This window comes from Triticum dicoccoides, chromosome 6A (assembly GCF_002162155.2).
Source record: "Triticum dicoccoides isolate Atlit2015 ecotype Zavitan chromosome 6A, WEW_v2.0, whole genome shotgun sequence".
In the NCBI taxonomy this organism is placed as follows: domain Eukaryota; kingdom Viridiplantae; phylum Streptophyta; class Magnoliopsida; order Poales; family Poaceae; genus Triticum; species Triticum dicoccoides.
Window position 1 is genome coordinate 112,783,540 of NC_041390.1, and position 12,997 is coordinate 112,796,536.

At 43.6% G+C, this 12,997-nt stretch overlaps 1 protein-coding gene across 1 annotated transcript; it reads left to right on the forward strand.

Moving 5' to 3' along the window:
• The first annotated feature begins 6,184 nt into the window (after positions 1-6,184).
• On the forward strand, positions 6,185-11,358 carry LOC119315392 (zinc finger CCCH domain-containing protein 13-like). The gene is made up of 11 exons (XM_037590017.1): positions 6,185-6,472; positions 7,948-8,085; positions 8,212-8,245; positions 8,530-8,662; positions 8,769-8,825; positions 9,117-9,214; positions 9,335-9,406; positions 9,615-9,802; positions 10,131-10,318; positions 10,579-10,761; positions 10,931-11,358. Exons 1-11 carry the CDS (start codon positions 6,313-6,315, stop codon positions 10,967-10,969), a joined length of 1,290 nt encoding a protein of 429 aa, XP_037445914.1. The 5' UTR covers positions 6,185-6,312; the 3' UTR covers positions 10,970-11,358.
• Positions 11,359-12,997: the final 1,639 nt, after the last annotated feature.

Here is a 12,997-nt window from a genome sequence, read left to right on the forward strand (position 1 = left end):
TGATATAGAACTCTTGGACAGCATTAAGGCCTACTTGAATAAGAGTTTTCAATGAAGGACCTTGGAGAAGCTGCATATATATTAGGCATCAAGATCTATAGAGATAGATCAAGACACCTCATAGGTCTTTAACAAAGCTCATACCTTGATAAGATATTGAAGAAATTCAATATGGATCAGTCTAAGAAGGGGTTCTTGCCTGTGTTACAAGGTGTGAAATTGAGCTCGGCTCAATGTCCGACCACGGCAGAAGATATGGAAGAGATGAGTGTCATCCCCTATGCCTCAGCCATAGGTTCTATTATGTATGCCATGCTGTGTACCAGACCTGATGTAAACCTTGCCGTAAGTTTGGTAGGAAGGTACCAAAGTAATCCCGGCAAGGAACACTGGACAGCGGTCAAGAATATCCTAAAGTACCTGAAAAGGACTAAGGAAATGTTTCTCGTTTATGGAGGTGACGAAGAGCTCGTCGTAAAGGGTTATGTCGACGCTAGCTTCGACACAGATCTGGATGACTCTAAGTCACAAACCGGATACGTGTATATTTTGAATGGTGCGGCAGTAAGCTGGTGCAGTTGCAAGCAAAGCGTCGTGGCGGGATCTACATGTGAAGCGGAGTACATGGCAGCCTCGGAGGCAGCGCATGAAGCAATTTTGGTGAAGGAGTTCATCACCGACCTAGGAGTCATACCCAATGCGTCGGGGCCAAAGTTGTGATGGACAAGACCCAATCCTAAACATAGCACAAGATCGTATAGTTCGTTTGCTAGAGTTTTTCCAATGTCAAGTATCTTTTCCTTAGACCATGAGATCGTGTAACTCCCGGATACCGTAGGAGTGCTTTGGGTGTACCAAACGTCACAACGTAACTGGGTGACTATAAAGGTATATTGCGGGTATCTCCGAAAGTGTCTGTTGGGTTGACACGGATCAAGACTTGGATTTGTCACTCCGTATGACGGAGAGGTATCTTTGGGCCCACTCGGTAATGCATCATCACAATGAGCTCAAAGTGACCAAGTGTCTGGTCACGGGATCATGCATTACGGTACGAGTAAAGTGACTTGCCGGTAACGAGATTGAACGAGGTATTGGGATACCGATGATCGAATCTCGGGCAAGTAACGTACCGATTGACAAAGGGAATTGTATACGGGGTTGCTTGAATCCTCGACATCGTGGTTCATCCGATGAGATCATCGAGGAGCATGTGGGAGCCAACATGGGTATCCAGATCCTGCTGTTGGTTATTGACCGGAGAGCCATCTCGGTCATGTCTACATGTCTCCCGAACCCGTAGGGTCTACACACTTAAGGTTCGGTGACGCTAGGGTTGTAGAGATATGAATATGCAGTAACCCGAAAGTTGTTCGGAGTCCCTGATGAGATCCTGGACGTCACGAGGAGTTCCGGAATGGTCCGGAGGTGAAGAATTATATATAGGAAGTGCAGTTTCGGCCATCAGGAGAGTTTCGGGGGTCACCGGTATTGTACCGGGACCACCGGAAGGGTCCCGGGGGTCCACCGGGTGAGGCCACCCATCCCGGAGGGCCCCATGGGCCAAAGTGGGGAGGGGAACCAGCCCATAGTGGGCTGGTGCTCCCCCCTTGGCCCATCCCATGCGCCTAGGGTTGGGAACCCTAGGGTGGGGGGGGGGGCACCTGGCTTGGGGGGCACTCCACCCCTTGGCCGCCGCCCCCCTAGGAGATCCCATCTCCTAGGGCCGGCGCACCCCCTAGGGGGCCTATATAAAGGGGGGAGGGAGGGGGCAGCCGCACCCTTGAGTCTTGGCGCCTCCCTCTCGTAGTAGAACGGCGAAGCCCTGCTGCGGTGACCCTGCATCCACCACCACGCCGTCGTGCTGCTGGATCTTCATCAACCTCTCCTTCCCCCTTGCTGGATCAAGAAGGAGGAGACGTCACGCTGACCGTACGTGTGTTGAACGCGGAGGTGCCGTCCGTTTGGCGCTAGGATCTCCGGTGATTTGGATCACGTCGAGTACGACTTCCTCATCCCCGTTCTTTGAACGCTTCCGCGCGTGATCTACAAAGGTATGTAGATGCAATCCGATCACTCGTTGCTAGATGAACTCATAGATGGATCTTGGTGAAACCGTAGAATTTTTTTTGTTTACTGCAACGTTCCCCAACAGTTTTCTCATAGGCTTATTATAAAGGCTGAATATTTCAAGATTATTATTTTTGAATGAAAGGGGGTTGCCCCCCCCCCCGCCCCACTTTATAGAATGAAGCAGAAAGCAACCAGTCACAAGTTTTTGATGGAAACCGACTACTACAAAGTAGCTAATGCAACGATAGAAACCTACAAACAAATAGAACAACAATTTTTGGCTTGATCGCATAAGTTTCTAGTCTACTTATTACAGAGCACCGGTAGAAAAAAGAACAATGGAGGATGAATCAAAAGGTAGATCTTCAGGGGAATGGGTTGATCCAGAGGATGTATCCTGTGCAACGAACCATCTCATGCTACGGATGCACCAATGCAATTTGAGCCGCTAGATGGGCAATAGAGGAACCAGATTCTATATACAGATGGGCTGCCGGTACATTTTCCATATTCGTCCTCAGATATCATCCATTTGCGCGAAGAGTCCTCTCCCAAGACATCGTCTCTTCCCTTCTTCTTGTCTTTGTCTCCTGCACCTGAGCATGACAGGGCGATTCGGATTTGGAGCTAGGGTTAGCAATTCGGCTGGTCACCTCTCTGGCCCACTCCCCTAGACCGCTCGACCTTCTTCCCTCTATCTCTTGTACCTTGTTCCGTTGCCGGTGACGCATCAGCGTCCCTCCTCTTCTCTGAAACGGTCGTCCACAGTGGAGCGCGGCTACACTATTTCTGCGGGACATTGACACAACAACCGCAAAGGAGCTGGCCATGTGATGTGAGTTCAAGCTTTCTCCTGATGAGTTGCGGTGGGTTAAGGCTTTCCCCTGGCGTGCTGCGGTGGGATGCTAATTGTATTGTGTTCAAGTAGTCCATTAAGGCTTGAACTGTCTCACGGAAATGTAATCAAATTAGAATGTGTACAGAGGAAACTCTGTAAAATTTAAAAGATTGATGACAAGTAACTGACTGTCATGTAGACCAAAGGGTTCAAACTTTGTGTAGGTACATGAGATAAAAAAATATGTCATAAGGAAAACTTTGTTTCTACACAATTCATAAAAGAATGTCATCTGCTTTCATTTTTTACATTTTCGAGCTCTTCTATATGCGACTGTTCCTCCACACATACATCAATCTGATTAGAACCAGAGGTAGCGGTGCATTCCGAGTTTCTGACAATAGTAGTATCTCTTTGCTTTAGGCAAATGAATGAGCACCATGCAGCTCTGAAAGAGACCAAGTTGATGCAAGTAGAACACTAGCTTCTACAGCAAATTTGTTTTTTTTTCATAGACGAGCATATAGCTAATCATGCAGACAATACCTGAAAATCACGAAAATCATAAATTTTCAGATGCATAGGAAAACAGGAGAGGTCACCAAAATAACATGGTTGGATGAGATTAAATTTATGTTGTAGGGAATTTCTGCAATACTTGCCGTTGTTTCACTCCTGCAAACTAATAGTATAAATATCTTACAGAAAATTCAAAAACAAGACAGGTATGACAGACCTGAAAATGTTATGGGTCAACTGAAGAATTGCCTAATCATATTAAGTGTCTAATTACAGTTAAAGTCCACCTGTACTATTAGTCTGCTGTTAGCACATGTAATATGGATTCAATTTACGTGCATGGGGCCATATACATGAGAACTATTGCTCAAATATTTCGGCATCATACTAGCGAAGCTGTTCCATGTTTCTACCCACGCGTGCTGCTGCTGTACCATCCTGAGGCACGACATTTTGAGCACAGGAGGCAGATGAGATGAGAGGGAAAGGAAAAGATGTCTTGGGGAATGACTATTGGTGCAAATGGACGATTTTCTAAGGACAAATATATAAAATGTACTCCCTCTGTAAACTAATATAAGAGCGTTTAGATCACTAGTTTAGTATTCTAAACGCTCTTATATTAGTTTACGGAGGGAGTACTAGCAGCTCATCTGTTTACAGACTCTGGTCCCTCTATTGTGCATCGGGCGGCTCAGATTGCATTGGTGCACCCGTAGCATCAGTTCGCTCGTTGCACAGGATACGTCCTCGGTTGATCCATCGTCTCCCACGCCCAGTTCTTCAGTTGGTCTCTTCTTGCATCATCTCCATGCGATCCGGAGAAGTTCCCCACGCCGTTTGTCCAAAAGGAGAATGCATTGTTGTAATAGAGTTGCCTGCACACCGTCGTAGAGAACCTTCCATTGTTGTAAATAGCAACTTAGTTTTGCAAGAATGCATTTCACACTTCTCCATTTGCGCCTCTGAAAGCAAAACTCGTTTCTTAGTCACCACAGGCTTCATAAGGCAGCAGTTGTCACCAAATTCAAAACAACATTCTTCTTATGCATATTCAAGAAGGATATGATATTTTCAAAACCAGTTATTTTGTGGACACCAAAGAATTCTGCAACAAAATCCCAAACTTGTTAGGCAACCACGCAATCAAACAACAAGTGTTGAACAGTTTCATGTTCAGAGCAGAAAAGGCAGGAAGGATCCTCAACTACTCTTCTTTTAGCAAGATTATCTCTAGTAAGCACCTTATTGTGAACACATAACCACAGAAAGATATGAATATTCTGTAGACATAAGATTTTTCACATTTTGTCACTAATAGTAGGAACTATCCCTCCAAAGTTAATTTGCTTATAGAAGGATTTTACTGAATATACCCCACTGGGTTCTAAGCCCCAAATTGGGGTGTCCACCCCATCCAGAGGAGGATGCTGCTTGACCACACAAACAAGTTGATCCTAGCGGTCCATACCAAAGCGATCAACACATCTTCTAAATGCCAGTTTTAATTCATTCCCATCCCAGATCTGGTCCACTGTACTATCAGCTTGATTACAGATACTAAATACTCCCTCCATTTCTAAATATTTGTCTTTCTGGAGATTTGAACAAGTGACAACATACAGAGCAAAATGAGTGAATCTATACTCTAAAATATGTCTATATACATCCGTATGTAATAGTCCATTTGAAATCTCTAAAAAGACAAATATTTAGGAACGGGGGGAGTAGGTCCCAAAATTGTACTTTAAAGGAACAATCCCCCACCCACACATCATGCCAAAAGCTAATGAGATTCCCATCTCCTAACCTCCATCTATAGAAGATTTTTGCTGCTGCCATGGCCCAAGTAATACACTTCCAAAAGGTAGAGCCCCCTTCACTTTTAGCCCAGAGGAGATTGGGGGAATTAACTCTGTATTTATACAAAAGGAGTTTAGTCCAGTCTGAGTCAGGGTGATCAAAGAATCTTTTACCCCAAGAAGCTAGCAAGGCCATATTATATTCTTTAATGTTGGGAACCCCAAACCCCCAAATTCCTTCTTCCTATTAATTAAGCCCCAATTGGCTAGGTGGTATTTGTGTTGATCTCCCAAATTCCCCCAAAAGAAATGAGGCATTTGAGAGTTAATGACATTGATTGCCCACTTAGGAAATTTGAACACGGACATCAAGTAAGCAGAAATGCTAATCACACAAGCACACAACAATATAATTTTCCATTTATAAGTGAGATATCTTCCCAGCCAGCCAGAAATGCCTTTAATGATTTTGTCAATGATAGGCTGGAGATCTTCTCTTTTAAGTTTATCATAGTGCAGAGGCACTCTCAGATACTTTATAGGGAATGAGCCTTTTTTTACAACCGAAGATTTATGCAAACTCCTTAGCAGTTGCCTCCTCAACATTGATAGTCATGAGATCACTTTTGTGAAAGTTAATTTTCATCCCAGATAAGTTCTCAAAACATGACAAAAGCCATTTAAAATTCCTTGCTTTATAACCAGAGTTTTCCAAGAAGAGTATGGTGCCGTCTGCATACTGCAGACTAACCACACCTCCAAAAATCACATGGGGCAGAAACCCCGAGATTAAGTTTTGGGAAGTGGCTTCTTTGAGCATTTTGATAAAAACATCAGCAACCAAGTTAAACAATAGAGGGGAGTCTATTTCAAGATTATCAAAACTGGTACACATAAATAATACACTTATACACTGTGAAAAAAAACCCATACTTATACGCCATCTCCTGGCAAGTGCCCGAACCCACCCCAGCCAATCTCCGCTCCTCCTCCCGACCCAGGTGCTCCGCCTACCTAGGGCATCCGCATCCTCCCCTCCCCTCTAGCCCCCGCGATCGGGACTCCCCCCGCCGGCGAGCGATGTTGCCCCCTCCGCGCCGCGGCCCGGCGTACAAGACCAAGATGTGCGCGCTGTGGCAGAACGGCAACTGCGACCGCGAGCTCTGCAGCTTCGCCCACGGCACGGCCGAGCTCCGCCGGCCCCCCTCCTCCCGGCCCACCTTCCCGCCCCACCACGCCGGTACGTATGCGCGCCCTCTCTCCCCGTGCCCGCCACCCCATTGCCCCTCCTGTTCGGTCGCCTGTCGTTTCTCCCCGAGATCCTCGCCCGGGGTTTAGGGTTTCTGTCGTAGCGAGATGCGGGGAGGGTTGGATGTTGCCTAATTCTCTTGATTTTTATGGTAGTTAGGGTGTAGATCTACGGAAATCTAGGTGCATGATTGAATGTTGGGAAATCTAGGGTATGGAATACTGCCAAAGATGGCTGAATGCTGGAAAGATTGGGTTTTGGATCCCACCAAGAATGGTCGTTCGCGAAATTCGGGTGATTTGTATCTTAGCGAAATGAAACGGTTACCTCTGAAGAACAACACGGTCATTATGAGTTGTTTGCCAGCCACATGAACGACACATTACAAATGGTTAATTTTTATTTCTTTTGGAGATCAGGTTGACTAGAAGGATGTATTTATGAGAATTTGCCCATGCTAGTCCTTAAGGAATGATATGTCTGAATTGGATTATTATGGATGGACGTTTCTGGAGCATTTTTCTATTTTCTAGGCGACATCATGTTGACAAGTTATTTTTGTGTTTGCTTCATGATTCATTTAATCTATGTGTTCCATGTGTTGTGGCTTATTGTGCTTGGGTGGTTTACTATGATTTTCGTACTACTGCTTGAATTGAACATCAGCTGCTGCAGATAGATAACAATTGAGTAAGCATTCTAACAACTGGAAGCTTGTTGCAGAATTAGGTGGCATTATTACTGGTTGTCTTTTGATTTAATTGCCATCACAAATTTGTTAGACTCGACTGCTGCCAGAGGATAACATGGCCTTTTCTATAGATTTCTTCGATTGGTATTTCGATGATTTGTCGTGACCACTAAATGCTCGGGCTGTATCAGAAGGTGAACCTTTGAGGGTATTGGCCTCCTTTGATTGATACCCATAATATGTTTGATGTGCTATGATCACGGCAGAGTCCACTGAATGATTAGCAGGCTTTGCAATGAACCAAGTTGCATATCTTTTGATCATGGCACATCAACTAGTTTCATTGGGAAGTATTCTTATCGCTGGCAATCCAAGTCGCCGAAGATATCTGGACAAATGCTAGTACATTTATATGGTGATATCTGGATTATGGCAGACCTTATTTCATCATAATTGCTGTATGGGCTGTTTATGGAGCTTCCATCTATTTCACTTCAGATGATCAACATTATGAGTATTGGTATTATCCTAATGGATGCATCATTGTATCTTGGTGTCTGCTTGCGTATTATTTTTTGGCGCTGCGTTTTTTTTGCATGGCTAATGACATTATCCTGGAGCTGCTGCTACTTATTGCTAATTGAATAATCTTGTAGATCAAGTTCGTGGTAAGCTTGACAGGCTTATGGGTGTCCTTCTCTCCTTATCGCTCCATTTTACTCTGTTGACATGAGTTCTTCCTTGTATAAAACTTGCAAACCTTCGTTTCTTTTAGGGAGAAGAGATTATAGAGGTGGTGATTTCAGAGGCAGGATTGAAAGGAGGTTCTCACCTCGCAGGAGGCATTCCCCTGGAAGAGATTTCAGGGGTCATCGTTCCCTACACGATCGAAGGCCAACTTCTCGAGAAAGGGGTAAACTCTCTCTCTCTCTCTCTCTCTCTCTCTCTCTCTCACACACACACACACACACACACACATGTTCACTTCTACGTTCTGCTTGCTCCTGCTATACGTTCTTATTTGTAATTTTGCTTGCAGAGTCTAGCTTTTCACGGTCTCCCAGCAGGAAGAGGTATATATTGCAGTTCAACATATGATCCTCGTCTTTTGGAGCCATTTAATTGTAAAAATACTTTGAACACATTAGTATTTTTTAAGTTATCTTGTATTCTTATATGCTTAATTGTTATCAACATAGCAGATAACTATGATTTGTTCCAATCTAAATGGAATGCAATGCAGCACACTTCACTGCAGTCTCACTGGATTTGTTGGTTTACTAGATATGTTCTATCTGTCTTGAATATGAGCAAGTCATCTTGTAATTTACTGTTTATGTTATCTTCAATCTTTCAGTGAGAGGAGGCATGAAAAGAAGATGGATGATGGAGAAACAAACTCATCTAAGAGTTCTCCTATCTCTGATAATAATGATAGGAAAAAGGAAAAAGTCACTAGTGGTGACGAGAAAGAGGATTATGAAAAGGAGGTATGAGGCTTTGAGCACTGTGTAATCCAGTTTATAGATCACATGCACCTTTGTCACATTTTCCATATTGAAATTCTGAATTTTTCAAAATTTGAATATTGTGCAGCTGAAACAAGTTAGATCAGATATGGAGGCTTTGCGTGACGATAAATCTCATCTCGAGGTCAGTTTTTGTTTCAATGCAATGTTGTGCATTGTTACACATTCCACCCAGAAATGTATGTGTTTTTGCCAAACATCGAACCCAACTTGTTGGCAAGGCTATATTTATGTGGGAGACTATTAATGTCCAGAATATCATATTTCTTGGAACATAGCTAGTAAATGTTAGCGTACCATGTTAAAAGAAAAAAGATTAAATTATTATTTATGCCCTTTGTTCAATGTATGTCATTTACATCGGCCGACCTTCTAAAATCTTCACTCCGTGCTCTCATTAACATTTACTCTGTAGATTGTTTTGGATGAGAAAATGGATGAAGTGCGCAGGATTTCTAGCCAAGTAAGTGACCTTGATCAGCAGCTGAGGAGGGAGAAAGAAGAATGTCATAGGTATCTAAGCAACACTTGCGCATGCCAATTTGGTCACTTTCTTTATTATTAATATCAATAGCTAGGTGGTTTTATTATGTAGATATCCTGTTCTCATATTGAATTATGATTCCAACGTAGAATGACGTCAAAAATGAAGAAGTTCCTAAAAGCTCATGTCCGTTTTATGAAAGCTCGGGAGGAGTTGAAAAGGTGCATATTCATCAATATTAAATCTTGTAATGAAATACATTCTTGGCTTGCTTACATCACTATATTCTACACCCTCCGTAAAGAAATATAAGAGCGTTTAGAATACTAAAGTAGTAATCTAAACACTCTTATATTAGTTTACAGAGGGAGTATCTTTCATGACTTGCGAATTTGTAGTAACTAAGTATTGACTATTGGAGCTGTGCAGGTCACAAGCTCGTTTTGAGAGACTTGGTGATATGCTTGCTTCAGAAATTTTAAAGCGTGGTGCTAATGAAGAAGCTTCCAGCGTCCATGTTGATGAAGATCTAAATGGACCTTATGAAAGGAGTCCAAATGCTACTCCAGCTAAAAAGCGATCAATCCCATACTCAACTAGTGATGAGGCAAAAGCTGGTAGGTTGCTTGGATTCTTGGATGATTTATATATACTGCTGAAGAACATATGATGATCAGCACAATGTGGATCTCGTACATATTTTTACTTCCATATGCATCTTAACATGTTTAAGCAATCCATCTTATTAAGTATTAAGCAATAGCTAAAGGTTCCAACTGTTAATCTTAAGCATTAAATACATGTGATTAATTACTATGTAGAAACATTGGAGGGGGTAATTTTTTTCTTCACATTATTGAGATTTCATTCTGTACATTATTGCAGAAATATCTTTCTATCATATTGCTTGTATACTTGCATCTAATCTTTTGTCCATTTTTTCAGCTAAGAAAAGAAGAGAGCGAGAGACTGATACATTCACTAGATCAGATAAATATAGGTCAGAAGGCGATATTACAGACTATGATAAAACAAGTAAGGGTAGTGATGGAACAAAATCTATATATTTGAAGAAGAGACTGTGGGAAGATGAAAAGAATAAGCTTGGAAATGCTGCCTCCTCTGCAGACCAGGTCCAGTATTTCCCCGTGCCATCTTAGTTTTGTGTTAAATGTCATATCGTGATTGCTGGCTTGTTTATTACCCCATGCCATCTCAGTTTTGTGTTTAAATGTCAGATTGTGATTGCTGGCTTGCTTATAAGTAACGAGTGAACCTCATAGTTTTCCTTCATTATCGAGTCGCTAGACTATTAGCAATGAATCATCTTGACGAATGAATTCTGCATATTACAAGAGAATACTTAATTGAGTAGATATTTTTAAACTTACAGGTGAAAGATTCTCCAGTGAAGCACGCTTTGCCCTCCACTGGTATGGCTGCTCGTGCCTTATATGACCTTAACGAGGCAGTTGAACTGGATGATAGAAACGAACAGATAGATGCATTGCTAGAAAATGATGCTGACGGGACTAGATCGCCGGTACCTCCAGTGGGCCAAAATGCCTTCGAGCAGGTGACTATCCTCCAAGAAACCGGGAACCTGTTTTATCATATGCACTAAAAAAAGCATGACATTGCTCATTTACATTCTCCCCACCTATATTTCTTATTATAGAAGAATAGTTATTGGCTTGCATATGGCGAACATGCGTGCTCACAGTTTGTTGCATCTTCTTTCCCAGTATGAGGACCTCGACGAGGAAGTGGATGTGGACGTATAAGCCGAGCACAGAGTTGATATGATAAACGACGCGATGGCGGTGGTGCATAATACACCAGTTGGCTTCTGGGAGTCCGAAGACTGTTATTAGCATTTCCGTGTACAAAGTGGCATCTTTTGTGTTTTTTTTAGCATAATATACCTATCTATTTGATATATATATATATATATATATATATATATATTGGGTGTTTTTAGCTTTTTACTGAGAATCCTCGTTTTGTAGTGGCATCCTTTGGTGTTGAGCTGTGACTTTGTTGATCCTGGTTGCGGCCTGCTCCGTGGAGCTAACTTATTTTCGTGAATGGCAACTGTCTCTTCGATTTTGTCAGTGACGTTGCCGTGCACTAGGGATTTCTATGTCATCTCGCAAGCCAATCAGCCCAGTAACTAATGTATTTTCTATAGCACATTCCCTGTTTTTGGCGTCATGGTGGATTATGGTAATCCTGGTTATTTATCTTGATTTTGTCTCACCATGCAGCAATTAGATGATTTGCCTAACCTTTTTTGCAACTAGCTCTTGAGTTTGAGGTTTGCTCTCATAAACTATGTGCACAAGCACATTATTCTCTCGAAATAAAACACAATAAGAACGCGTCTCCGCTGGAACTCGGCGGGGTTGCCGCCACTGCATCTCTTGCGTCGCGTGCCCTCCTCGAGGGAGAGGGAGAGGGGAAAAATAATAATCTTATACGGCCTTGTCGTACGCCCCATGTTGCGAGACCCGCTTCCACTGTTGACAGTTGGCAAAACGAGTCTCAAAGCACCCTTCCCTGCTTACCCTGCTGTTTCCCCTGCCGATAGTTGGCAAAACAAATCTCAAAGCACCCTTCCCCTTTCTTCCATGTCTGATTTCGCTCTCTCCTTTGATTTCTCTCTCTCCTCTCGTCGAGCAGCTAGCTTCACCAATAGGAGCCGGAACACATCAGGGCACTCCCTTGCTGCATCCTATGCCCTGAGATCTCCTCCCATGTCGCCCCCTTTCCAGCACCAGCCGTCCATGACAGAGTCCCTGCCATGCTCGGGTCCCATGGCCACCATCAGCACGAGCTGCTCCGTTGTCACCATCGATGGTGAGCCCGTGCAGAAGTCGAGCAGGGTCCACAAGATCTCGGCGCTACAAGATAGGGAGTCCACGAGGAAACACCACAAGGAGGTGGATGACCTTTTTATTGACGCCACACGTCATCTACGCCCTCGGACTGACGGCGAGTGTCGGTGTCAAAACCGACGGATCTCGGGTAGGGGGTCCGGAACTGTGTGTCTAAGGCAGATGGTAACAGGAGGCAGGGGACACAATGTTTTACCCAGGTTCGGGCCCTCTTGATGGAGGTAAAACCTTACGTCCTGCTTGATTATTCTTGATAATATGAGTAGTACAAGAGTTGATCTACCGCGAGATCAGAGAGGCTAAACCCTAAAAGCTAGCCTATGGTATGATTGTATGTTGTCTTACGGACTAAAACCCTCCGATTTATATAGACACCGGAGAGGGCTAGGGTTACACAGAGTCAGTTACAAGGAAGGAGATCTACATATCCGTATTGCCAAGCTTGCCTTCCACGCCAAGGAGAGTCCCATCCAGACACGAGACGAAGTCTTCAATCTTGTATCTTCATAGTCCAACAGTCCGGCCAAAGGATATAGTCCGGCTGTCCGGATACCCCCTAATCCAGGACTCCCTCAGTAGCCCCTGAACCAGGCTTCAATGACGATGAGTCCGACGCGCAGATTGTTTTCGGCATTGCAAGGCGGGTTCCTCCTCCGAATACTTCATAGAAGATTTTGAACACGAGAATCGTGTCCGGCTCTGCAAAACAAGTTCCACATACCACCATAGAGAGAATAATATTTCTACAAATCTGATCTGCTGACGTACCCCGTAGCGTGGCATCACACCACAACCAGGTCTTTATTCGAATCGTTTTTCATAACCTATCTCAGCGTGTTTCGCGAGGCGGTTTCCTTGTCACGTCTTGTTGAAGCAGAGATCGTGTCCCCTTATTATAGGATTCCCATCAATACG

Coding starts and splice junctions, on each gene's coding strand:
- LOC119315392 (XM_037590017.1), top strand. CDS start 6,313: ATGTTGCCCCCTCCGCGCCGCGGCCCGGCGTACAAGACCAAGATGTGC. Junction 8,086..8,211: donor GCCAACTTCTCGAGAAAGGG/GTAAACTCTCTC, acceptor TTTTGCTTGCAG/AGTCTAGCTTTTCACGGTCT. Junction 10,762..10,930: donor GCCAAAATGCCTTCGAGCAG/GTGACTATCCTC, acceptor CTTCTTTCCCAG/TATGAGGACCTCGACGAGGA.